At 44.8% G+C, this 27,674-nt stretch overlaps 1 protein-coding gene across 6 annotated transcripts in view; it reads left to right on the top strand.

Moving 5' to 3' along the window:
* Window positions 1–27,674, top strand: part of BRWD3 (bromodomain and WD repeat domain containing 3) — a 286,770-nt gene that overhangs the window by 147,393 nt on the left and 111,703 nt on the right. For 4 of the 6 annotated variants that reach the window (XM_033944588.1, XM_033944587.1, XM_033944586.1 and 1 more), the window contains 4 exons: window positions 1,356–1,449; window positions 2,244–2,408; window positions 18,945–19,094; window positions 23,011–23,087. In XM_033944588.1, the coding sequence (XP_033800479.1) occupies window positions 1,356–1,449; window positions 2,244–2,408; window positions 18,945–19,094; window positions 23,011–23,087 (486 nt within the window). The remainder of the gene's footprint in view (window positions 1–1,355; window positions 1,450–2,243; window positions 2,409–18,944; window positions 19,095–23,010; window positions 23,088–27,674) is intronic. The other 2 variants (XM_033944590.1, XM_033944589.1) reach the window with 1 other exon arrangement.

The raw sequence follows: 27,674 nt of genomic DNA, 5'->3' as shown, positions 1-27,674 counted from the left end.
TCCTGCCCCAAAAACCACTAGACCACCAGGTAAGGCCAGGATGCCAGGGGGAAGACAAAAATATGGGGGGTTTTTCCCCTCCTCCTCCCTCCCAAAAAATTGTGATTATGTGAAATCGCAAGTAGGGAAACCGCGAATGGGGAGGGGGAAGTGTAGTCAATTTAACCAGAAGACATTAAATACCAAGCAGATAAAAATCCCTTTGTATCCAATTTAATGTAGACAATCTGCTGTTTAAACATAAGAACATAAGAAATGCCTTCACCGGATCAGACCGAGGTCCATCAAGTCCGGCGATCCGCTCACGCAGCGGCCCATTTAGTTCTCAATTCTGATCATGTTCTACTTAAACACCTCCTTGACCACATGTGTTAGGCGCCATTAAATCGAGTTTGAGTCCTATCGACTAGATGAGTTAAAGATCCTAAAAGAATTTTGGTGAAGTACAAGTTTGACAAAGTCCTCCAGCATCATCCCCATAGTAGTTGTCAAATGTGTCCAGCCACTTAGTTGCAGAGTGCCCTCTTTGCTTAGTTCCTTCGATCTTCTTAAACGTGATGTCCTCCTCCAGTGATCTTTCTCTTCTAACAATGTGACCAAAATAAGATATTTGTAACTTCATCTTGTGAGCTTCGAGTGACATATCTGACCTGATCTCTTCCAAAATTGATTTGTTTGTTCTCCTGGCAGTCCATGGCATGCATAGAATCCTTCTCCAGCACTAGTGTTCAAATGACTTAGTCCTCTTTCTATCTTGTTTCCGTAATGTCTAGCTTTCGCATCCATAATTGATCACTGTGAAAAATGAGTGCATGGACCAGTCTGATCTTTGTTTTAACTGTTAGTGCCTTGCCTTTAAATACCTTATCAAGAGCCATCATTATAGAGCAACCAATTGCTATTCTGTGGCATATTTCTTCCCTGCTAGTTGCATTCTTGTTTACCAAAGAGCCTTCAAGCTCAAAATCTTCATCGTTTTCCATGTTCATAGTTTTTGATTTATTTATATTCAGTTCTAATCCCATGCTATGACTTTCAGCTTTAACTTTTCTCAGTAGGTGCAACATGTCTTTCTTACAACTAACAATAAGCATTGTGCCATCTGCATAATGCTGGTTGTTTAAATTTCGACCATCAACTTTAAACATACTTACTCTAAAATCATGCATTCGCCTACTTGCATTACATGTACTTTTACACTTGAAGGCCTTTTATAAAAGGCCTTCTATGCATAAAAAAAAATAGGATGAGATAATTTACTGGAGGTTTAGTATTGCTTTGTCTAAGTATGCTCATTATTTTGTTTGCTTGTCCCAAAAGTGATTTAAGGTGATATTTGTGTGGTTTATTTGTAGAGTCCAAGAAGAATGTCGAGCTGCCAAAGGTGATACTGAAATTCATCTGTATACTCTTGAGAAGAAGAGAAAACCATCATATACCATACAGAGGGTGAGGCGTTTTCATTAGAGGTGAACATAAGACTGCGCAAGAACATAAAAAGAACTTTTCTGTTTCTAGTTTATTGATTAGTTGTTAAGAGGAAATCTTGCCATGTCTGATATGAAGATGCCTGAAGTTTTTAGGAGAGGTAGGAAGACAAATATGAGGAGTCTATGCTCTAAGAATCAAAGAGATAAATTAAGAGGCAGAGAACCTGAATCATCTGATCTTACTGTTGTAGTGCAGGAGATTTGGGTTCAAATCTTTTAGCTAGTCACTCTAGGCATGTTGCAGAGATAATGTACATTCCAGTGCAATAGAGATGGTATGCTGAACCACAGGGTTGTTCATCTGTGCTTGCGAGCATATTGCAGAAGATGTCAATTATAGCTTTTCAAATCCTTCTCCATGGTCTCTGCTGCTTCAATTCTTCCTTCTGCAAATGAGCATGAAGGAGTCTCTCTGATCTCTGTTATTTCTTTACTGTTTTGTGGTATTATTTTTGCTTTTTTGGCTTGTTTGTGGATTTTTTTGTGATGTCGGAGATCCTGGTTTGAAGGGACTGCTCTGCCTGCTTGGAGAGGAACAGACATTTAAGTCTGCAGCTGGCAGGTATATCCTTTGGGGACTGTACAGCTAGCCTGCTGAATATTTGTGGAGCTTAGGGTTCTGAGCCTTCAGTACTTGCTTGTTTCCTTGACTTGGTCAGGAGCTGGAGCGCAGGTTGTTAGGCATCAGTAGCGTTCCTTCGGGGTGCTTAGGGTGCTGGCTGCAACTTTGCTACCCCCTTTTTTCTGTGTCAGGTTGCAGTTCGGAGGGGTAGAGGATCAGTCCGACTAAGGTCCGGCTGGCAGCCCGAAGATCTTGGTGTGGCAGCTGACCAGCGGCTTGAGGCAGAGAACCTTTCCAGATCCAGCTACGCCTTACTGGAGCTGAAGCAGGCTGCAGCACCATTTCCTCAGTACATGGTCTGTGAGTACAGGCTGTGACAGCCTATGGGGAAAATCAGGTGGGGAGGGGGGTGTCTTAAAAGTGCATTTTATATGTTTCATCAGTTAGGTCTTTGGTCCTCCTCCTCTAGAATCCTATTTTTAAATTTTTTGATCAGCCCTGAGGTGTTTTAAAGCCGTTTTTTGGCACCAAAATGCTGCTGTGGTGGCGCGTTCTTGGATTTCCTGATTTTTTTTTTTTCCCTAAGTTCTCCACATTCCCCAAAACACCTCAATTTGCTTCAAAACTGATAGGGATGGAGTCATCAGACCCTAATACCCCTATATCATGCCTTATTTGTGCTGGATGGCCGGCTGAGGAACGTCTTTGCACCACGTGTCTTGTGGTATGGGATGGAGCGGCGGAAGCTTCAGGCTTATCCCTTCCACTGTCTTTTAGGGCTGGAGAATGGCAAACAGTCCTATTGAGGGGAAAGAAACACTTCCCGTAGCCCCGGGACAGTGGTCCTGCACACCTTAAGGCTGTAGATGCTGCGCAGCCCTAGAAAAAGCAATTCCTCCATACATAAATGACAGCAGATAAAGACCCGAATGGTCCATCCAGTCTGCCCAAACATACACTCTCTATAATTTAATGATTTAATTTAAATTGTTCTTTTTCTTAGATATTTCTGGGTCAGAAACCCAGAGCTCTGCCCGGTACTGTGCATCTACTATACATATTCAGGGCTTCCAGTCTCTCCTCATATGTCTTTTGGCGCAAACCTCCTACCATTTTTGTTGCCTTTCCCTGGATCGCTTCAAGTCTTCTTATAACCTTTGCCAGATATGGTCTCCAAAATTGAACACAATACTCCAAGTGGGGCCTCACCAATGATCTGTACAGGGGCATCAAAGCGGTTTTAGAGAAGTTCGAAGAGGCATACATGGAGGCCATGGAAAATCACAAGCACCAGTGGAACTGCCAGAAAACGCCCACAGTGAGTAAAAACCACCTGGAGGACAACCACATGGAAAAAATGGGTGACACAACAGCGACTCCTGGAAACAGCGGAGGGAACCCACAGGAAGACGAGTCCAGTACAAGCCAACACTAGATAGAGGGAAGATGGAAGTGCACAGAGGACACGGAACTATGGCTGAAGAGATGGACATACACCAGGGACACGGACCTGCGGCTGGAGAGACAAGAGAAGACAGCGATCGTCATGGGGGACTCCATCATCAGACAAAACGACAGCCACATAGCGGGCAGAAGAAAGGATCGGCTGGTGACCTGCCTACCGGGAGCCAAGATAGAAGACATAACCGCATCGACAGGATCATCGACAGTGTGGAAGAGGAAGATATGGCAAAGGTGAATCCATGTGGGGACAAACAACGTGAGCAACAGGAACTACAAAAGAGAAGTATTGAAGGACCAGTTCCGGATGCTAGGAAGGAAGCTGAAGACCAGAACGCTGAGGGTAGCATTCTCAGAGATCCTGCGGATACCCAGGGCCGATGAGAAGAGGCAGATGGAGCTGCAAGCAGTCAATGCGTAGATGAGGTGCTGGTGTGAAGAAGAAGGATTCCACTTCGTGCGCAACTGGATGATATTCTGGGGAAAGAGCAAGCTATTCAGGAAGAATGGACGCCACCTCAGCAGAAATGGAACGAGGCTACTTGCAAGCAACATCAAGAGAGAAATTGAGAAGTTTTTAAACTAGGAAGAAGGGGAAAGCCGACAGTCGACAGAGAGTCGATGGTTCGGGAACCGGTATACCCAGAGGATACCATGCAGGAAGATAGCGGGGAAGACTCACCGGATCATAGGCAAGACAGAAATCTTGACAGATCGAAAGGGACACAAGAGGGAAGGAAATGCAAGAAAATAACAGGCCGCAAACTCAAGTGTATGTACACGAACGCAAGGAGCCTAAGGAATAAGATGGGTGAACTAGAAGCTATGGTACAAAAAGATAACCTTGACATCATCAGCATCACAGAAACATGGTGGAAAGAGGAAAACGTCTGGGACACTGTGCTGCTAGGATACAAGCTATACCGCAGAGACAGAATGGGTCAAAAAGGTGGGGGCATTGCCCTATACATCAAAGAGGGAATCAAGTCTACTGAAGAGAACACACCGGAAACGAAGAATGAGTAGAGTTTATGGGTAAAAATTCTGGGAACAAATGGAACGGAAATGAAGATCGGCATCTACTACCGACCCACAGGGCAGTCCGAAGAAATTGATGGAGAGATGACGGACAAGATTAAACGCAACTGCTAGGGAGGCAATGCAGTTATCATGGGTGACTTCAGTTATCCGGGGATAGAATGGAACCTAGGTACTCTGGCTACGGTAGGGAGACCAAGTTCCTTGATGCTGTGGGCGATTGCTTCCTGGAATAACTTGTCAAGGAAAATACGAGAGGAAATGCAATTCTGGACTTAATTCTAAATGGACTACGAGGACCGGCGCAAGATGTAGAAGTAGAGGGGACGCTGGGAACCAGTGATCACAATATGATCCGCTTTGACCTGGATACAGGGGCGAAACATCCAGAATGATGGCCACGGCACTGAACTTCCGAAAAGGAGATTACGAAGAGATGAGACTCATGGTGGGGAAGAAGATTAAGAAGAGGATAAGCACTGTGAAAACACTAGAGCAAGCATGGTCCCTTTTTAAGGACACAGTCACCGAGGCACAAAATCTATATATATCACGTATCAACAAGGGATCCAAGAGGACAAAGAACAAGGAACCGGCATGGCTCACTGTAGCGGTGAAGGAAGCGATCAGAGACAAGAAAACTTAGTTTAAGGAATGGAAAAGGTCAAAAATGGATGAAAACTGGAAAAAGCACAAACAGCATCAAAGAAGGTGCCATAAGGCGGTAAGAGGGGCCAAAAGAAACTATGAGAAAAAAAAATAGCCAAAGAGGCGAAAAACTTCAAGCCATTCTTTCAATATATTAAGGGGAAACGCCCCACAAAGGAAGCAGTGAGGCCGTTGGAATAAACGGGAGTGCTAAAAGAGGACAAAGCCATCGCCGACAAACTGAACACATTTTTTGCGTCTGTATTTACCGAAGAGATATACACAACATACTGGAAGCTGACAGGCTATACGCGGGAAACGAAGACGGGAAACTGACAGGGTTGACGGTCAGTCTAGAAGAGGTATGCCGGCAGATTGATAGGCTTAAAAATGATAAATCCCCGGGACCGGATGGCATCCATCCGAGGGTAATCAAGGAACTGAAATGGACTATAGCTGAACTGCTTCAACTGATAGCCAATCTGTTGATCAAATCAGGAAGGATTCCGGAAGACTGGAAAGTGGCGAATGTTACACCGATCTTCAAGAAAGGTTCGAGAGATGATCGAGAAACTACAGACTGGTGAGTCTGACCTCGGTACTGGGAAAGATAGTAGAGGCACTGATAAAGGACCGCATCATTGATCACCTTGACAGACACAATCTGATGAGGACCAGCCAGCATGGGGAGATCTTGTTGCACTTCTTCGAGGGAGTAAACAGACAGGTAGACAAGGGCGAGCTGGTCAACATTGTATATCTTGATTTTCAAAAGTCATTTGACAAGGTCCCGCATGAACGACTACTACGAAAAATTGAGAGCCATGGAATCGAAGGTGACTCATGTGGATAAAAAACTGGTTGGTGGATAGGAAACAGAGAGTGGAGGTAAATGGACAATACTCGAATTGGAAAAGCATCACGGGCGGAGTGCCGCATGGTTTGGTGCTTGGGCCTGTACTCTTCAACATATTTATAAACGACCTGGAAATTGGTACGACGAGCGAGGTGATTAAATTTGCAGACGATACGAGTGTGTGGTGCAGTGGTTAAAGCTACAGCCTCAGCACCATGGGGTTGTGGTTTTAAACCCACGATTCAAGACAAGGTTGGACAAGTTCCTGCTAAACCGGATCGTACGCAAGTAGGGTTGATCTCAGTTAAGGCTCTGGTCTTTGACCTGGGGGCCGCCACGGGAGCGGACTGCTGGGCACGGTGGACCACTGGTCTGACCTAGCAGTGGCAATTCTTATGTTCTTAACAAAACAATACCAAAAGCAAAAGACAGCATACAGTAACCAACTGGAATGAAAGGAGACGGGGAGGAACTAGCATCCTTCTGGCAACAGCCACCTCCTTGTCACACTGTTTCTTTGCCTTTAGATCTTTGGACACTATCACCCCAAGGTCCCTCTCCTCATCCGTGCATATCAGCCTCTCACCTCCCAGCACATATGGCTCCTTCCGATTTCTAATTCCCAAATGCATTACTTTACACTTCTTTGCATTGAATTTTAATTGCCAGATATTAGACCATTCCTCTAACTTTTGCAAATCCTTTTTCATTTTTTTTACTCCCCCTTAGTGTCTACTCTGTTACAAATCTTGGTATCATCCACAAAGAGGCAAACCTTTCCTTCTAACCCTTCAGCAATGTTGCTCACAAACATATTGAACAGGATCGGCCCCAGCACTGATCCTTGAAGGACTCCAATACTCACCTTTCCTTCCTCTTAGCGAATTCCATTAACCACCACCCTCTGGCATCTGTCCGTCAACCAGATTCTAATCCAGTTCACCACTTTGGGTCCTAACTTCAGCCCATCAAGTTTGTTCAAGAGCCTGCTATGAGGAACTGTGTCAAAGGCATTGCTGAAATCTAAGTAAATTACATCTAGCATATGTCCTTGGTCCAATTCTCTGGTCACCCAATCAAAAAGTTCTGTCAGATTCATTTGGCACAATTTACCTTTAGTAAAACCATGTTGCCTCGGATCCTGTAACCCATTAAATTCTAAAGAAGAAGGAGAGTTGCCCACTCAGGCCTTTACCCCAGAATTCATTAATCTCCTCTGTCAGGCTTATGTACAATGCCGAACTCCCCTGGTCAGGTCTGCTGGTGAGCAGCCCAGTGTGTAGGCCCCTTTGGATACTCAGAGTATTTCTTTTCTGAGAGCGGAGGCTATTCTGACTCTGATGGTTCATCAGACAGGGACTTGGGGGACAAGGGGGTCAGATTAATCCCTTTATTGTCACAAAGTGAAGCTTCTCTGTGAGGAGGAACAGCCTCTCATATGTAGGACCAGGAGATGATCTCGGCCATAGACCAGGGATAGGATCCTTCTATTCACTGACTCTTTTAGATCCTCAGCAAACCCTGTCCTGCCGGTGTTCTCTTCTGAGCAGGGTCCAGGCTCAACCCGATCTTCCCGGAACACAGAAAGTTCTTGAAATTCCATGTTTTGGAAGATCGCTACCAATTTTCAGCACTTCCCTTTGGACTGGCAACGGCACCCCAAACTTTCATCAAACTTATGATGTTAGTGGCCACTCATCTCTGCAGACTAGGTTGGCAAGTGATCCTGTACTTGGACGATTGACTCATCAGAGCACCATCCTGAATGGAAGGAGAAATGGTGGTAGCGGCAGTTGTGGAGACATTAACAAAGTCTGAACTGGATTGTGAACTTTTGAAAGAGCCATCTTGTTCTGGCACAGTTCCTGGATTATCTGGGGGTCTTATTCAGCATGGCAGAAGGACCGAATCTTTCTTCCAGAAGCATGCAAACAAAAACTTCATGGTCAAGTTACAGACATGTTGGCCAAGCCAGCACCAGCTGCATTGTGTTACCTTCTGGTCCTTGGGTCGATGGCAGCCTGGATAGAAGTGGTGCCCTGGGTGAATGTGCATATGTGTTCTTTCCAGGATGCATTGCTGTCTCGCAGGTTGCCTCAGAGAAACTCCCTGCAACTTCCACTCCTTTGGACAGCGGCAGCCAGGAGCAGCATAAGCAGGTAGCTCTGTTCACAGCCTTTAGCGAAAGGAATCCTGGGTCGTCCTAACAATGGATGCCAGCTTGCTCGGCTGGGAGGGCTCATCGCAATGGTCACCCAGTTCAAGGACATGGACTCTAAGCGGAAATGGTCTATTAACAGTCTAGCACTGCAATGACTACAGTCTTTGTTAGAGAGCAAAGTGGTCAGTCTTCTCTGACAACTTCACTGCAGTGACCTATGTCAACAGGCAGAGAGGCAAAAAAGTTGTTCTATGGGGCAGAAACACACCTGCAGGCAATCTCTGTGGCATATGTGGCCGAAGTAGACAATATTCAAGCGAATTATCTCAGCAGACAGACATTAGACTCAGGAGAGTGGTGGTTGTCCCTGAAAGCATTCCAGGCCATTGTGAGACAATGAGGCCATCCAATGTTTGATTTCATGATGACTGCAAAGAACAAAAAAGTGACTTGGTTCTTCAGCTAAAGATGTGAACCCAGAAGTGCAGGGCTAGATGCAACCATGGCTAGAGACCGGGCTACTTTGATAGATCTGGCCCATGATAGGTCTGGTGATCCACCGAATAGCAATTCACTTGGGAACGGTAGTTCTTGTAGCACCAGATTGGCCCAGGCACTCATGGTATGCAGATCTCGTACACCTACAGAAGGAGCAGGTATACCCAAACTTGCTATCACAGGGGTCAATTGCCCTAGAAGATCTGGGACACTTTGGTCTTGAGCAAGCTGCACTAGTCCAAAAGGGATATTCAGAAGTAGTCATTGCTACTCTCTTTAGAGCCAAAAAGCCAACAACATGGGAGATGTTTCAGCGCTGGTACAACAGAGAAAAGTTAGAACCAGGCAAGCCCCGATCTCGTTGGATCTGGTGTTCCTCTAAGAGGGCCTTGACAAGGGGTTGACAGTGGCATCCCTTAAAGTTCAGGTAGCAGGGCTTTCCTACAGACCTACAGACATGATCTGGAGTTCCTTTCTAGATCCAGAATGGAATACCTACACCAAACTCTACAACAAATACTCTAAATCTCACTGCATCCTAGATACGTGCCCTCCGGAGATTATGAAAGCGGCACCACCAGAATTCAAAATATCACTATTACACTACCTAACCCACAACCTAAAAAATGGGACTTTCCTCACTAACAACGGCCACATAATAATAACCCCCATCCCAAAAAATAGAAAAGAATCCTCAGCGCTAATAACAAACTACAGACCAATAGCATCTATCCCATTCATTGTAAAAATCATGGAAGGACTAGTAAACACCCAACTAATGGACTACCTTAATCAATTCTCTCTCCTGCATGAAACTCAATTCAGCTTTAGAACCCTATTCAGTACGGAGACAGTAATCGCTGCCATCCTAGACTATCTGCGCCTATTATTTAGTAAGGGCCTCAACGCCCTGATCATGCAATTCGACATGAGCTCTGCATTCGACTTGGTAGACCATGAGAAAATGATGCAATGCTTAGATGCCATTGGTATCAGAGCTGAGGTACTAAACTGGTTTCGTGGCTTCCTCACATCCCGTTCTTACCAGGTACGCTTTAACAACGAACACTCCGACACCTGGAGCAACTCATCCAGAGTGCCACAAGGGTTACCGCTTTCCCCACTGCTTTTCAATATCTACATGTCCTCATTAGGTGTGAAACTAACCCAATTAGGAATAAAACTATTCAGCTACACAGATGACTTTACGATCATCATCCCATTCGCCAACTCCATCTAGGAAACCATTCCCAAGGCATCCGATGCCATAAATGAGATGGAACAATGGATGACAGATTTCAAGCTCAAGCTCAACCCAGAAAAAACAAAATTCTTCATTGCCTCCCCTCACCCGCTTGACAATAAAACCCCACTATGCATCAATAAACTCAACTACCCTATTCAGCCCACCATGAAAATACTAGGTGTTATTCTAGACCAATGCCTAACAATGAAGGAACAAGTGGATTCCCTATTCAGAAAAGGTTTCCTTACTCTCTGGAAACTCAGAACCATTAAATCATACTTCGATACGTTAACATTCAGAATCCTAGTGCAATCCCTCATACTGAGTCAGCTTGACTACTGCAACACCGCCTATCTAGCAATCTCACAAAAGAATATGAGACGTCTCCAAATAATGCAAAATTCTGCGGTCAGACTTATCTTCGGGCTGAAGAAATTTGACCACGTGACACCCTATTACCGGCAGCTGCACTGGCTACCAACGGAAGCCCGAGTAAGGTTTAAATTTGCCTGCCTCTGCTTCAAAGTACTATACGGCCTGACCCCCAAGTACATAACGAACCTTTTCGCATTTTCTAATAACAAACTCAAGAGAAACACACACCCAAAACTCATTTCCCCTCCATTTAGAGGCTGCAAAATGAAAAAACACCACGAACACCTTCTCTCTCACCAAGCAGTCCTATGGGACAAATACCTAGACCAACTACTTTCGCCCACTACAAACGGGGAATTCAGGAAACGCCTAAAAACATATCTGTTCCAGAAATACCTAAACAATTGACCCGCTCTCCCTCTCCCTCCCCCCTCCCTATTCCACCTGAACTTACAGCACTATCTAATATAATAAAATGATAGGCCGCGCATGCGCACTAAAAAAATCGTGTTCCCTGATCCCGTCGCGGAAACACGAGTGCGCATGCGCGGGTTTTACATCACCTGCTCTCCATCTCGCGCCGCCAACAATCTCTGTTCCTCTTTGCCACGCATGTCCACCGCCGACCTCGAGCTCCTGAGGGCCGGCGCCGCGAGCCGCCTGGCCGGTGCTGAGGCCCCGCCTCCCGCTCTGCACCACGATCGAGAGAGGAGCTGCGGCGGCGGCTTTCAACTAAAAAAAAAAAAATAGACAACTGCAGATCGCCGCTCTCACCCGGCTCTCATTGTGCGGCTGAGCGCTGGCAGCCGGCGAACCCTAATTGCAGCGGCGGCTTTCAAATACAAAAAAAAAACAAAAACAGCTGAAGATAGCAGCTCTCACCCGGCTCTCACAGGAAAATGGACAGGGGAAGAAAAGCTGCTGCAGCTGCTGTACAGGGAAGTGGGGAGGGAGGAAAATGCTGCACAGGGGAAGTAGGGAGGGGGGAAATGCTGATGCACAAGGAAATGGAGGTGGAGGGAATGCTGATAGGAGCCGCATGCTGGACAGGGGGAGCAGGTAAGGAGTGCTGCTGGACAGGGGGAGCAGGGAAGAGGGTCAGGGGGAGAAAGTAAGAAGTGCTGCTTGGCAGGGGGAGCAGGGAAGAGGGTCAGTGGGAGAAAAGAAGGAGTGCTGCTGGACAGGGAGAGCAGTGAAGAGGAACAGGGGAGCAGGGAAGAGAAACAGGGGAGCAGGTAAGAAATGCTGCTGGACAGGGGGAGCAGGGAAGAGTGACTGGGGAGCAGGGAAGAAGTGCTGCTGGACAGGGGGAGCAGGTAAGGAGTGCTGCTGGACAGGGGGAGGTAAAAGGAAGGGAGAAGTCCTCCTGCTGGACAGGTGGAACAGGCAAGGGGTGATGGTTGACAGCCGAGGAAAGAGAGAGACAGAAAGCGGCCAAGGGGAAAGAGAGAGAAAGAAAGAATGAAAGACAGACATACATATATTCTAGCACCCGTTAATGTAACGGGCTTAAAGACTAGTTATAAATATAATCTGTTATCTTCATCTTATCGTAACTTTACGTTGCTATTTATCCCCAACAGGTCCTGTCGGACATTACCTACTAAAATGTACATATTACATTTTCGCTCAGCAAATTGTATTACTATACTATTGCTTCCTGAGGTCTCTGATCTCTGTATTTCCTCTGAATATCTACTTATTGTATTTCGCTGAATGTCCAGCACTCTTGATTGTAAACCGCCTAGAAGTCGCAAGATTGTGGCGGTATCTAATATAATAAAATGGTAGGCCGCGCATGCGCACTAAAAAAAACGTGTTCCCTGATCCGTCGCGAAAACACGATTGAGCATGCGCGGGTTTTACGTCACCACTTGCTTGCGGCGGCTTTCAAATAAAAATAAAAAATTAAACAGCTGCGGCAGCCTTCCTCACCCCACTGTGAATGGTACCGGCTCCTCTCTCGAACTGCACCAGGATCGAGAGAGGAGCTGCAGCACCGGCTTTCAACTTAAAACAAAAAAAATAAAAATCCCCCAACTGGAGATCACCGCTGTCACCCGGCTCCCACTGTGCAAACCCCCCCCCCCAACTGGAGATCGCCGCTCTCACCCCCCTCCCCCCCAACTGGAGATCGCCGCTCTCACCCCCCTCCCCTCCCAACTGGAGATCGCTGCTCTCACCCCCCCCAACTGGAGATCGCCGCTCTCACCCCCCTCCCCCCCCAACTGGAGATCGCCGCTCTCACCCCCCTCCCCCCAACTGGAGATCGCCGCTCTCACCCCCCCCCCCCCCAACTGGAGATCGCCGCTCTCACCCGCTCCTACTGTGCAAACCCCCCCCCCCCATGGGAGGATGCGCCGCAGCAAAGTGCTGCACAGGTATTGGAGGGGGAGAGACATATCGCTTCTGCACCGGTACAAACATCCCTCCAGCGTTGGCAGTCGCTGCACGTTAAACAGGCTGCTTCTGGCTTTCTCCTGCAGTTGAGTCCCTTTGCCGCGTCACTGATTACATCATCAATGACGCAACAGAGAAACTCAACGGCAGAAGAAAGCCAAAGCAGCCTGTTTAACGTGCAGCGACTGCCAACGCTGGAGGGAGGTTTGATATTAAAGTCATCTTGCTAGGAGGGTCGCAGAGTCAGCGGGGGTTGGACTGGGAGGGGAAAGAAGCATCTTCCTCGGGTGCTTCAGGCAGCAGCAGCGTTTACAATTCGCTGCTGTTGCTGGCTTCAGGCCTTCCTCTCTGGCCGGTCCTGCCTACTTCCTCTTTTCATGAAGACAGGACCGGCCAGAGAGAAAGACCTGAAGCCAGCAACAGCAATAAGAACATAAGAACATAAGAAGTTGCCTCCGCTGAGGCAGACCATAGGTCCATCCTGCTCAGCGGTCCGCTCCCGCGGCGGCCCATCAGGCCCATTGCCTGAGCAATGGTCTATACCTATCTATACCCCCCAATCCCTTTTTCTTCTAGGAATCTATCCAAACCTTCTTTGAAACCATTTAATGTTTTCTTGTCTACAACAGCCTCTGGAAGCGCGTTCCATGTGTCCACTACCCTCTGAGTGAAAAAGAACTTCCTAGCGTTTGTTCTAAACCTGTCCCCTTTCAATTTCTCCCAATGCCCCCTTGTGCTTGTGGTGCCCCTTAATTTGAAAAATCTGCCCCTGTCTACTTTTTCTATGCCCTTCAGGATCTTGAAGGTTTCTATCATGTCTCCTCTAAGTCTTCGCTTTTCCAGGGAGAAAAGTCCCAACTGCTTCAATCTGTCAGTATATGGGAGATTTTCCATTCCCTTTATCAGTTTGGTTGCCCTTCTTTGTACTCCCTCAAGTACCGCCATGTCTTTCTTGAGGTACGGCGACCAGTACTGGACACAGTACTCCAGATGCGGCCGTACCATTGCACGATACAGCGGCATGATGACTTCCTTTGTCCTGGTCGTAATACCCTTCTTAATGATACCCAGCATTCTGTTTGCTTTCCTGGAGGCTGTGGCGCATTGCGCCGATGCCTTCAGTGTTGCGTCTACCATCACTCCCAGGTCTCTCTCCAGGTTACTAACCCCTAGTGGTGTTCCCCCCATTTTGTATGTGAACATCGGGTTCTTTTTCCCCACGTGCATGACCTTGCATTTCCCCACGTTGAAGCTCATCTGCCACTTTTCGGCCCACTTTTCCAGCTGCATTAGATCCTTTTGGAGATCCTCGCAGTCTGCCTTGGTTTGAGCCCTGCTGTATAGTTTAGTGTCATCTGCAAATTTAATGACTTCACACTTAGTTCCCGCCTCTAGGTCATTTATGTAGATATTGAACAAGAGCGGTCCCAGCACCGACCCCTGCGGAACTCCGCTCGTGACCCCTTTCCAGTCTGAGTAATGGCCCTTTACGCCAACCCTCTGCTTCCTGTTTGCCAGCCAGTTTTTGATCCATCGGTGGACCTCCCCTTGTACCCCGTGGTTCCATATCTTTTTAAGCAGCCTCTCGTGTGGCAATGAATTGTGAATGCTGCTGCTGTCCAATGAAGTAGTTAAATGAGGAAAGGGAGCAGAGGGGGAGAGAATGGCTTGGATTGAAGGAGGAAGGTATGCCAGACCAAGGCAAAAGGAAGGAAGAGATGGACAGACTGTATGGGACATAGAGAGAGAGAGAGGGGGCGGACACTGGATGGAAAGAGAAGAGAGGGCAGTGAATGGAAGGGGCAACATAGAGGGTGAACAGTATTCTAGCACCCATTAATGTAACGGGCTTAAAGACTAGTAGAAGAATAAAGTTATTATTATTATTTCCTGCTTTTGGGGCCAAGAGAAGATAGCTTTGCTAGTGGCCCATCTAGACATAGTTAGATTCTTGAAAAGTGCTCTGAGAACCAATCTGGATGCTGATCTGAGAACCATTTTCATCCTGGAATCTCAATATAGTCTTAGAAGGACTCGGCAGGGCTCTGTATGAGCCCTTACAGGAAGCCTTCCTCATGGATCTATCGATCAAAGCAGTTGTTTTTTGGGTGGCAATTACATCAGCTGGGAGAGTCTCAGAATTACAGGCACTGTCTTGCAGAGAGCCGTTCCTCGAGATCACGGAAGCAGGAATGACCTTGCTTACGGTTCCTTCCTTCTTGCCAAAAGTTGTCTCTGTGTTTAATGTCAACTAAGAGGTTTGACTGCCAGCATTTCATCCTACAGGGTCCAAGAAGAAAGACAAGGCCTTAAAGGTTTTGGATGTCCGGAGAGTTCTCTTGTGTCTCCTGGAAGTCTCTAATGAGTTTCATCTATTGTATCATCTTTTCATGTTAAGCAATCTGGTGAGATCTATTCTGCCTACATCGATTATGGCAAACAGCCACTTGTCTCGTTGAAGATGCATTTGACAAAAGGAGTGGCTTCCTCTTGGACAGAAGCTCGGGCGTTTCCACCCAAGGAGATTTGTAAATCAGCAATCTGGACCTCTATTCATACCTTCACCAAATTCTACAGGATGGATATAGCAGCACAGAAGGATGCCACTTTTGGGTCCTCAATTTTACGAACAGGCTCATCTATTCCACTCTAGAGTTTGAGGAATGCTTAGGGTACATCCCTATGGTTCAGCATACCATCCCTATTGCACTGGAAAAAGAGATTAAGTTCTTACCTTGATAATATCTTTTCCAGTAGATAGGGATGGTATGCTGAACCCCTCGCTCAGCATTTTATGTGATGCGCCTGCTTTCTGACTCAAGCTTAATGATCAGTTCCATAGATAAGATTTCACTGTCAGTCAGACTATTGGATTAGGAAGAGACTGTATATAGGATTACAAGGGAGGAATGGTTGAGCTCCATAAATGTTCAGACTGTTTATATATTGACCACGCCATAAAAGAAAATTAAATTAAAAAAAAAAAGATTAATTAAAGTTGTGCGCAGAGATCGGTGTGGCACCTGGTGCTTAAGTTGAGGTGCCTAATGATGTCTACCTTGAAAGTAGGCATGGTTAGGGGCAGAGAATAGGCATGGTTAACTTAGGACGGCATTAAGAGTCTGTGTTAGGCGTTGGTAAATTAGACAATGAAAACCCTGGCTTAATATACTGGCGCCTACCACAAGGATGCCTAACAATGCCTAAGCCCAATTCTGTAAATGACACCTAGCAAATTGATTGACAACCGCGCTGACTGGCACCTACAAGTTAAGCACCTTTAGGCTGTGTTTATAGAATCAGACCCTAAGTGCCAAACCTGTATAGTAATTGTTAAGGATACGGTCAGCATCTTTCCATAGTTATTACACAGGAAGGTCTTTTACTGTTCACTAAGTGCAACAGAGGAACATGAGTGCACTTCTTGCATATAATAAGTAATCATGTGCTAACTGTAATGTGCAGTCCACACCCATCTCTCACCCACTTTCCACCTCATCCAGGGTATTCAGGTAATGTGTGAATTAGCTTGCAAAATCAAGCCAGTTTGGTAACAGTTGCTCCAATTGTGTGCTGTTACTTTGTGCTAATCCACTTGAAAAATGCTTATTACACTTTACTAAAACGGCCTCTAAGGGCTAGATTCACTAACCTGCATTTCATTCACGATCCATGGCTGATCCGTGCAGGCCCGACAAATTCCCAAAACAGAAACATTTAAATGAGGGGGATCGGAGGAACACTCCCCTCCGACCGCACGAATTGCTAGTGTGTGATCCCGACGCATGCGTAGCCCATCTGTAGATGGTCTGCGCATATGTCTAGCCATGAGCCGTGACTTTTTTTTTTTTTTTAACTTTTACTTTACATGAAGAAGGGCACGGTACTACTCGAAAGGGTCCAGAGAAGAGCAACTAAAATGGTTAAGGGGTTGGAGGAGTTGCCGTACAGTGAGAGATTAGAGAAGCCGGGCCTCTTCTCCCTTGAAAAGAGGAGACTGAGGGGACATGATCGAAACGTTCAAGATAATGAAGGTAATAGACTTAGTAGATAGAGACAGCTTGTTCACCCTCTCCAAGGTGGAGAGAACGAGAGGGCACTCTCTAAAGTTAAAAGGGGATAGATTCCGTAAAAACGTAAGGAAGTTCTTCTTCAACCAGAGAGTGGTAGAGAACCGGAATACTCTTCTGGAGTCTGTTATAAGAGAAAACACCCTCCAGGGATTCAAGACAAAGTTGGACAAGTTTCTGCTGAATCAGAACGAACACAAGTAGGGCTGGGCTTGGTAAGGGCATTAGTCTTTGACCTGGGGGCCGCTGCGTGAGCGGACTACTGGGCACGATGGACCACTGGTCTGACCCAGCAGTGGCTTTTCTTATGTTCTTATGTTTACTTTAGTCCAGCGAGTCCATGGTTTTAACCCACTTTAAACCCACAAGTTAAAACCACGGGCTCTCAGTGTGGGGAAAGACAGGAGAGATTCGGGGCGGCAGGCAGTACCGGGATCAATCTCACTTTGCTCCAGAGCATGCTTTTTCTCGGATCACAGAGCAGGAGATCGGGGCAGAGAAGAAAGCAGGGCAGCAGGCAGGAGAATTGGGGCAGAGAGCAGGGTTTTAGCACAAGTGACTGGTCCTCACCAGTCGCTTGTTTTTTGATCGGCCAGCCAGTCAGAAAGTGTAGTGAATCGCGTCCTTCCTGCTTTGCATGCCGATTCCCCTCATTTGCAGGCGCGGATCGGAGGATGATCGGGACACAGGGTAGTGAATCGGGTTGGAGGGAAATCGGGTCGCAAAGGGCTCGCAAACCGATCGGTACACGATCGATTTGCTTAGTGAATCTAGCCCTAAGTTTATTTGATAGATTTCTGCAGATGCATCAACTGGAGTTCATTTTCCATCAACAAACCATGTTGTGGACTCAGAGGTTGAAGCAAGTGTGTGAATGGTGTATAGTTGCAGCTTCAATTCTATATATCACGCTTCCCTAATTTAAGCCTTTCCTTCAATGCAAAAATGAAAACTGATAGCCCTTTCAGGTCCTTTCTCCCAGTCTCTTATTCCCCATCCTTTGGGGGATAGATGCACTAAACAGGATCAATAAGAACTTATTTTGTAATGGGAATACACAAAAGAGATGGTTTTCCTAGGGTAGTTTTTACAGAATCTGTTCTTTTAGATCCTATAATTTTTTGGCATCTTCTACTGTGCTGTTCGGAAAGTATACCATTTTTAAAGTACCAAAATAGTAGAGAAATTGCATAACATTAATTTACTTTCATACCTTGTTGGTTTTTCATGGAATGACCTTCTCCATAGATTCTTCTTTCCCATCTTCAGATCTTTTGATATTGTTGAGTGGTTCATCAGTAAGTCGGAACTGAAGAAGATGGTATACCTAGATAACCCTGTAAATGACTGTTAGGTTTGCAGCTGAGTTGTCATTGTGGAGACAATTCTATTAACTTGGCACCAAGATATAGATGCCACAGTGGTACTAGCTTAGCGCCAATTCTATAATGCCACTTTGTTGCACTTAAGCCAATATAGAGTACTAGTGCCAAGCCACATTGGTACATCAACATCTAAGCGTTCCCATTTTCACCAGACCAATAGCTGGTGTAAGTTAGCATGCCTAAGTGCACCATGCAACTTGTGCAATTGATAGTGTTCCACAAATTGTGCGTTTTACTTGGTGACATACCCAAGGCATGCCATGCTCTGCCTTAATGTATTCCCCCCTTGCAGTTATGTGCTAAGCAACTTTGGTGTGTACTTTGTAGAATAGTGCCCAACATGCACATAAATGGTTTTTGGTTTATTAGACTTTTTAAATATCACTTTATTAAATATGAAGACAATTGAACTCCATTTTAAAATAGGGAAGACATGCGCAAGTGCTAGTGTTCTGTAAACTATGTGCACACTTGTCACATAATAGTAGACACCAAATTATGGTATAAGTGGGTATGACTTTTCAGTGTCTTTGGGGCACAAATCTTACCTGAGTTAAATCAGCCCAACAGTAGCATTTCTATGGAGTTGAAGGAGAAAGATCAATTTGCTTATTACGTTTGTTCATCAGTGATGTGCATGATCTATTGATACTGACTGTTGTGAGACTATTTTTGTTTTATGGTAATCTTTTTTGTTTCTTAAATTGCCAAAATCAAAATTTTCATCTATTAAATCCTTTTCTCATTACTGCAGAATGAATACCAAACCTGCAGTGGGCGAGCTCTGCGGAGAACACAGCGTAAACGCCAGCATGCCTATCAGACGCGTTCCACCATTGAGTATAATCCACAGGCAACAAGGCAGACTGCAGGTACACAGGAGGAGTCAGCTAGCTCCTCAGAGGTGAGATGTGGGCATTTGTGTTTTTCTAGTGTGTAAAGCATTAACATGAAAATATAGCTTGCTGCAGTGAGAATAATTATGTATTCAGTGACTTTCAGTTGACTTTTTTATTTTGTTAGGTTTCAAGTTTTATTATGGCTTGATATACCGCTTTAAATTCTAAAGCAGTTTACATCATTCAAATTCTAAATTTTTTTTTTTTTTTTAAAGGGGGCGGTAGTGACATACATGGTAAAAGTTTCTATTGACTAAACATGATTCAAAAGGATAATGGGTAGGGTTACATTGCTAAGAATAAAAATGAAATGGTAGAGGAAAAAACATTAAGGAGGGTGGGGTAGTTAAGTAAAGTAGTTTAAACTGGTCCAGGGCAACATGGGGCTAGATTCACTAAGCAAACCGATCATGTACCGATTGGTTTGTCGAGCCCTTTGCGACCAGATTTACCTCCTGCAGTATTCACTAACTTGTATAGCGATCTGATTCCAGTGCGCGCATGCAAATGAGGGGGAACTGCATTCGCTAAACTTTTTTTCGATCCGACTCTACTCGCAAAAAGTGACTGCTGAGGACCAGTTGCTGAAGCCCTTTGCGACTGCCCTGCTTTCTGCCACCCTGCTTTCTAACCTGTCAGCCCCATCTCCTACAGCCCAGAATGCACCTGCCTACCTGCTCCGAACATGCCTGCCTGCCCCAAATCCCCTGCCTGCCTGCCCCGATCTCTCCTGCCTGCTCGCCCTGACTCCTGCTCTCTGCTGCTCTTCCCCGCAGTGCAAGCCCGTGGTTTTAAAGCGGGGATGCACGCCACAGTGCAGCGCCAGCTTTAAACCTGCGGGCTCACACTGATGGGAAGGAGGCTGCTGCCACCGCCGCATAGGAGCAGGAGAGTCAGAACCTGAACATGCCTGCCCCGACTGCCTGTACAAGCCTGTGGTTTTAACATGAAGCGGGTTAAACTCATGGGCTTGCAAAAGTTTAAAGTTTTAAAAAAGTTGCAGCTCGGACGGGTCTGCGAATTCGCGATCCGTGCAGGCAGATGGGGGCGTTCCTCCGATCGCCCCCATCTGCGTATTTTAAGTTAGTGAATTCGTCGGACCTGCCCGAAACGGATTGTTCCGATTCGGGCAAGTTAGTGAATCTAACCCTTAGTGCCCTAAAATCCATACTGGATTTTCTTTACCCACTGATTATCAGCAAACATCAACAGTAAATATTACACAAATTGAAAATGACAGATGTTAGCTGTTAGGGGAGCCACTTCAAAGCTTTTCAACTCTATTTAATCAGCAGTTTGAAAATTACTGGCCTTCAGGGAGATGATTGTCTGTTTCTGGCTTCTTTTTAGTAAATCAGCTCCTTTAAAAATAATAGGATAGACAAAAATTATCTCATACAGTAACGTGGTAATGATAACTTGAATTATCACATTTTAGCAAATTAGCCTTTTAGTGTGGCTAAGATAGGCAATATGAATACTTTTTGATACATTGAGGAGCTGATGCATAAAGGCTCATGGTAGAGCCGCATGCAGATGTCTGAGCATGTGGCGTCTACAGTAACCTTAATTCTGTGCCATGCAGATAGCTAAACGTACAGTATTTCATTTTTATGCTTGGAAAATTTGTGACTAATTGAAGTATGATTAAGCGATTAATCAAAAACACTAATAAACTTGAAACTTGAAGGGAGTGTGCACAAGGTTTTGTGGTGAGCATGGCTGTTTTGTGCACATGTCCAAAGGAAAATTGAAGTGTCAGCGCACATCAATGCCTGCTTCTTTTGTGTCTGAATATGAATCATTCAAAAAATTTCCACATAATTTTGTGAGGCTCATATTTAGCTGCAGAAGAACAGGCACCAATATGTGCTTTTACTTTTCAGTTTTGTTTGGACACATGCACATGTTTTGGTCCAATCTTCCATTAAAACTTGTAGGCACTGCTTCTAGTTTCAAAAGAAGGCAAAACTGGCATGAAATTCTCTGTGAACCCTGGTGAAAAAATTCTCCTGCTAACCATGTATTCAAAGCCCCTGTTTACCTCTCTGAATTGCTGCAGAATACTCAGTGGCCTCAGGTACAGTTGTTAGATTGTGAACCCACTGGAACAGATAGGGAAAAGTACTTGATACTATTCAGTGTAAACTGCTAAGGATTTAAGTGGTATATCAATAAATAACATCATTCATTTTAATGCAATTTGAGGCAATGTATTCCGACACGCAGTCTCTCTCTGCATTGCTTGGTGAGTACAACCCACATTCAATCCACAGTAGCTTTCTGCATTGGCCACCAAGAGGAGGCATTCCTAGGGGCATATTTAGGTTGGGGAGGAGAAGTATACACACAGATTGGGGTGTTAGCTGTCAGTCCACTTTTAAAGGTAATGAACAGAAATAAAAAAAATTTTAAACTACATATTTTGATTACCTTTTCAAAGATGGTATTGCCTTCAAAAGCTAATTAAAAAGATATTTGGTCCAGTAAAAAAATGAACTTTTATTTTTAAATTTTGTTTTATTTCCATTCATGTTCTAGTATAAATTTTCTCAAAATTAATTGGATTTTTTGTGCAGGTAGATTTTTTACTGATTTTCTTTGGCTTTTACAAAGCCGTGGTAGAGGTTTCTACTGCAGGCTAGTGAGGTAAATGCTCCGACAGTCTTAGAATTCCTATGAGCGTCGGAGCATTTACCTCGTAGGCCCATGGTAAAAACCTCTACCATGGCTTTGTAAAAGGAGCCTTTTATGCATGAAGATTTTAAAATACCTTTTATACATGTAAAACCTCATGCAATCACCTGTTTTTTTAATTTAGAAAACCAACATAGGTGCTTATATGCCTTTATAAAATAGGATTTCAGAACCAGCCCCAGTAGCATGCAAATTCTCATGCACAATTTTTTATACCTGAACATAGTATGCATCTAAGTATACATGATAGTTTTGGCACATATATGTACAGTATATGGGTGTGTACATGGCACTGCACTTTTCCATGTGTAAAAACCTATGTGCCTTTTTAAAATAGTTTGCTACAGTGATCTCTAGCAGTGCACAGAAGGTCATGCACAAATTTACACTTGTTCTGGAGTTAAGCATTTCTGCATTTACTCTTTGCATGTACATTTATATTTTATAAAATATGTGCATATGTTGCAGCTCTGTCCAAGCTTCATCCAAACTATACCATCTGGAACATTGTGCATAGATTAGGTAAAAATAGGTGCCCTCTATTTATCCACTTACTTTTTATGCATATATATCACCCATGAAATTTTATAAGAGCCCTTTTTTACATTTGCTTTTATAAAATAGGCATTAAGAACCAATCTTGGTACAGCAAAAATTTCCACCTGCTCTAAAGGAGGTGTAAATTTTAGTGTATATTCTGTGCTTGTACACATTTTATAAATATGTGCATTCACTAGGGTTCTGTCTTTTCTCTAGTCTAACTACGTTTCCAGGAACATCTACATGCAGATTGTGTGAACGTAACTGCACACTGTTCATGCACTTACTTTTTGTGAAAGTGTACAAAATTTTTATAAGAGCTCTTTTCCACATGTAAAACATACTTAACATGTGGATCCCCCATATTGGATATATGAAGGGCGAGTCTGTAATCTAGGCACCCGTACTTACATGTGTATTATGTATATAAATATTTAGAATATGTGCTAGATGGGCTCCTAAATGCTCTTCTCTAATATCTACCTAACTTACATAGGGCATATTTGCAAGGGAGGGGGATGTAAACAAGGGCGGAGAATGGGCAGGACATAGGAAGAGCTCCCTCTTAGATATGTAACTTATAGAACACTGTAATTTATTAGCATCACTGTTGCATTTAGGTGCGTGCACTTAGAGGTTTATGGTTGATGTAAATAGATTTATGCTTCTTTGTCTTCGTCACAGGAAGATGAAACGGCAGGTACAAGTGATGCATCTGCAGAAGAAACTGTGGCTGTATGGCAAAGTGAAAGCAGTTCTAGGTATTACCATTTTTGTTCTTTCTGTTATTGTACTGGATTATATTGGTCTGATTTGAACCATGCACTACAAGAGGTGTCTGGTTAGATCAAGCCTTTAGAGTGGAGGAAGAAGGGTGTTTTTTCCATGTGGAAGTAGATCCATAATGGCAGTAGAAAGTCATGTGGGGCTTCCCAGATCTCACTTGTAAGACAATATTGCCCAACTTAGGAAACATAGAAACAACATAGAAACATGATGGCAGATAAAGGCTGAATGGCCCATCTAGTCTGCCCATCCGCAGCAACCATTATCTCTTTCTCTCTCTGAGAGATCCCACTTGCTTATCGCACGCCTTCTTGAATTCATACACAGTCTCTGTCTCTATCACTTCTTCTGGGAGACTGTTCCATGCATCTACCACCCTTTCTGTAAAAAAGTATTTCCTTTGATTACTCTGGAGCCTATAGCCTCTTAACTTCATCTCATGCCCTCTCATTCCAGAGCTTCCTTTCAATTGAAAGAGACGACTCATATGCATTTACGCTACGTAGGTATTTAAACATCTCTATCATTCTCCTTTCTCCCGCCTTTCCTCTAAAGTATGCATATTGAGATCTTTACATCTGTCCCTATACACCTTATGATGAAGACCACGCACCATTTTAGTAGCGTTCCTCTGGTCCGACTCTATCCTTTTTATATCTTTTGGGAGATGCGGTCTCCAGAATTGTATACAAAATTCTAAATGAGGTCTTATCAGAGTCCTATACAGGGGCATCAATACCTCCTTTTTCCTATGGCCATATCTCTTCCTATGCACCTTAGCATCCTTCTAGCTTTCACCATCACCTTTTCAACCTGTTTGGCGACTTAAGATCATCATATACAATCACACCCAAGTCCCACTCTTCTGTCATGCACAAAAGTTCTTCATCCCCTAAACTGTACCATTCCTTCAGGTTTTTGCAGCCCAAACGCATGACCTTGCATTTCTTAGCATTAAATTTTAGCTGTCAAATTTCAGACCATTCTTCAAGCTTCGCTAGGTCTTTCTTGTCATTCACACCATCTGGGGTGTCTATTGCAGATTTTGTTGGTATCCGCAAAGAGCCCTTCAGCAATATCGCTTATAAAAATGTTAAGAACAGGCCCAAGAACAGACCACCACTGGTAGCATTCCTTTCCTCAGAGCGATCTCTGTTGACCACTCTGATGACCAGGAATGCTACTCTGTCATCTTCCATTTAACTAGATCCTGACCCAGCCCATCACTTTGAGGCCCATCCCAAAAACACACAGTTTATTGATTAGCCATCTTTGTGGTACATTGTCAAAAGATTTGCTAAAATCTAAATACACCACATCTAATGGACTCCCTCTGTCCAATTCTCTGGTCACCCAGTCAAAGAAATTGATCTGATTTGTCTGACAAGACCTACCTCTAGTGAATCCATGTTGCAGTGAGATGGGCAGATATGTGAGAGAAGGGAGGGAGGGAGCCACAAATCAAAATCTACACCAACACCTCCTTCTGTTTTTTTGGGAATCATTTTTATTAATGAGTCAACAAGAGAAACAGACATGGTGCATAATACAAGCAAGCACACAATAGCAACTAAGGAAGATTACATTGATCATCACCAAGAAACTTAATACAGCAAGAGGCTACAAGACCATTCAAGAACAAAAACAACCCATTTCCCCCAACGACTCCATATTTTGCAAGTGGAAAAAACATGGCCTGCCTACCCCCTACAGCGACACGCAGAAAGACAGACACACCATGCCACCCAAGCCAAACACCCAAACAAGCACACTCCAGTCACCCACCACAATCACACACCTTCTCCCTATCCCTCTCATGTCGGGAGACCAGAGGCAACCGCAGGAACACCGTCCTCAAGGCCAAGTAGGCCCTGATCTCAGGGTTGGTTGAGCGTTTATGATAGCAAATTTCAAAGCAGGCCAGTTCGATCATCTGATTGATCCAACAGTCCACACGAAACAACGTCAAATAAATGAAGTGCCGCTGAGGCACAGTGAGACCCTGTTCCTCCAGGAGATCCTGATCGCCGAGAAGTAATGTTTTGTAGTCCCACTCTAAGTCGCGCTGTAAGACTAATTGAAGCTGCGCAAAGGAGGAGTTCCAAATGGACAGTTCAGGACATTCCAGGAAGGAATGTAAAAGAGTTCCAGCAGCCCCCCTACATTTGGTACACAAAGACTTCCCACAGACCCATGCGGGCCCCCCTAGCTTTAGTAATGTAAGCCCTATGGAGGATCTTAAATACGGTCTCCTGCCAAGCTGCCGATTTTGCAAAAGCATATAATGTGTGGAAAAGCTCCAAAAAGGTTTCAGGGCTGTAATGAGTAGCTAAGTCCCTATTCCACTTATCTCACAAGATGGCCTATTGTCCCTGAGAGTCGGAGGAGCGAACCACCCGATAGCAGACCGAGAGAGAACCCTGCGAGGCTGGTACACTAAACAAATATGCGTCTAGAGGTCCATACATCCATGCCTCCCCATACTGTTGATGAAGGCCGTGGTAGTAATGCCTAGCTTGTAAATAGGCAAAGAAATGGTGATTGGGTATTCCCCACTGTTCCTTAAGGTGAGTGAACGAAACAAAGACCCCTGAGTCCCCATCAACCAGATGGTAGAGAGTAGAAACCCCCTTAGAAGCCCAAGTAGCAAATGGTGAACAACATAGGCCCGGCTCGAAATTAGGATTACCCTGGAGTTACAAGAACGGTGAGGCCATAGGTGACCAAGCCTGCGCCCAACGCCACCACCACCATGCCAAACAGTAAGGGCACAAAAATTGTAATTTGGAAGATAGGGCACCTCCCCCACCTCCTGGCATGTGCAAGAGATTCAGAAAGGTATAGGGTGCACACCAACTCACCATCCACCCGGGAGGAGAAAATCGAGCCACCCCAGTCACCCAACACCTTCTATTTCCTCAGGGGGCAGATGCATGGCAAAGGGCAGGGTTCATGTGAATGTGGCAGTTTGCCAGCTTTCAAACAATCTAGAAATGTTATTAATAACACTTTGCCTGGACATGCTGCTCCTTCTTTCCACCATTTTCCATTATGGTGGGAACCTGCCAAGTGCTAAAAAGGAATACTTCCATACCTCTACTCAGCAATCTTGAGGGGGACACTTCCTTGCTGTTTTAGTGAATTGAAATGTCATTTGTGGCCCTTCTCATGAAAGTTTTGGACATCCTTATATTAGAGGGACATGTTTGTATTTTTTCTGTTGCTCATAAAAGTCCTTCACACAGGAGACGTGTACAAAGAAAGGAAAAGATTATAGTTGAGTCCTTCAGTAGGTGCTAATATGACCCTCATGTAAATTAGATATTGAAGATGGCATTCTGTGGGCATGGTTTTGGCAGAGCAAGAGTAGAGTTACAGTGTACATCCAATAAAAGATACAAGTACACACACATTTTACACCATTTTACACATTTTACACCTAGTGTTGAGAGTTGTGGACTAACAACCAGGGAAGCCTAGTTGAAATCCCATTGCTGCTCCTTGTGATCTTGGGCAAGTCACTTACCCTTCCATTGCCTCAAGTCAAAACTTAAATTATGGGCTTTCCGGGGACAGGGAAATTATCTAGTGTACTCAAATATAACTCAGCTTTGCCCTAACACCAAAAGAGGTATCAAGTTTCAAGTTTATTTTTATTTGATATACCGCCTATCAAAATTTCTAAGCGGTTTACAAACATGGTTAAAATAAGAAGGGTGGAGGGAGAGGCAAAGACAAATGCGAACAGCGAAAATTGTCACATTGTCAGTTGTTCTAGTACAATAGGCACATCATTCTGGAACAGGTGGGTTGTGAACCTCTGATTGCAAGATCCTGTGTATAGAGCCTCATTTACATTTTTCTGCTCCGCCTCTCCTTACTCTGGGCTGTCCTGTAATTCCTTAGTTTTACTCTCTACTTTGAAGATGGTAGGAGCCTGTCTGCTCTGCTCGTGTTTATTTTTCATTTAATCTTGGGTATTTTATCTGGTCATGAAGCTTTTAAGTGTTATAGAGGCTTCTAGTTTCGGGACATCTCTGGCTGCAGAGAACAACAGACTCTTGAGGGCAGTAGTTTGTAGCCAAGAGGCAGCCTGGTTTGCAGGGCACCTTCTTGGCCAGGGGAGTCTTCAAAAGTGAATTTTAAAGGTTTCTGGGGCTAAGGACAGGGTCCCCACCTCTAAAATCCTATATCCCCAAATGTTTTGACCCCTTATTTAGTTCTCCCGGGCTGTTTTTGCGTAAAAATTGCTGCTGCAACAGACATCTTGGATTTCCCGATTTTGGAATAAAAGCCTCTGTCTGCCTCAAAATACCTCAGTTTGGTCTGAATTGGTCCAGATGGACTCCTCAGGCCAGGATTCTAAGGATTCATGCCAGATTTGGTTTGACTAGCTGGCCAAGGACTGTCTGGGTGCCACATTCCGCATGGCACGTGAGGGGGGTGGGGGTGGGGGTGGAAGCCACTGGCATAGCCTCCTCTAATAGTCCCTTTGGTGGTATGGGGTCCCAGATGGCTCACATTCCAGGTCAAAAAGCCTGGCTGGACCTGGGAAATAGTGA

The sequence above is a fragment of the Geotrypetes seraphini genome, chromosome 5 (assembly GCF_902459505.1).
Source record: "Geotrypetes seraphini chromosome 5, aGeoSer1.1, whole genome shotgun sequence".
Taxonomy (NCBI): domain Eukaryota; kingdom Metazoa; phylum Chordata; class Amphibia; order Gymnophiona; family Dermophiidae; genus Geotrypetes; species Geotrypetes seraphini.
This window is presented reverse-complemented; position numbering and strand designations above follow the sequence as displayed.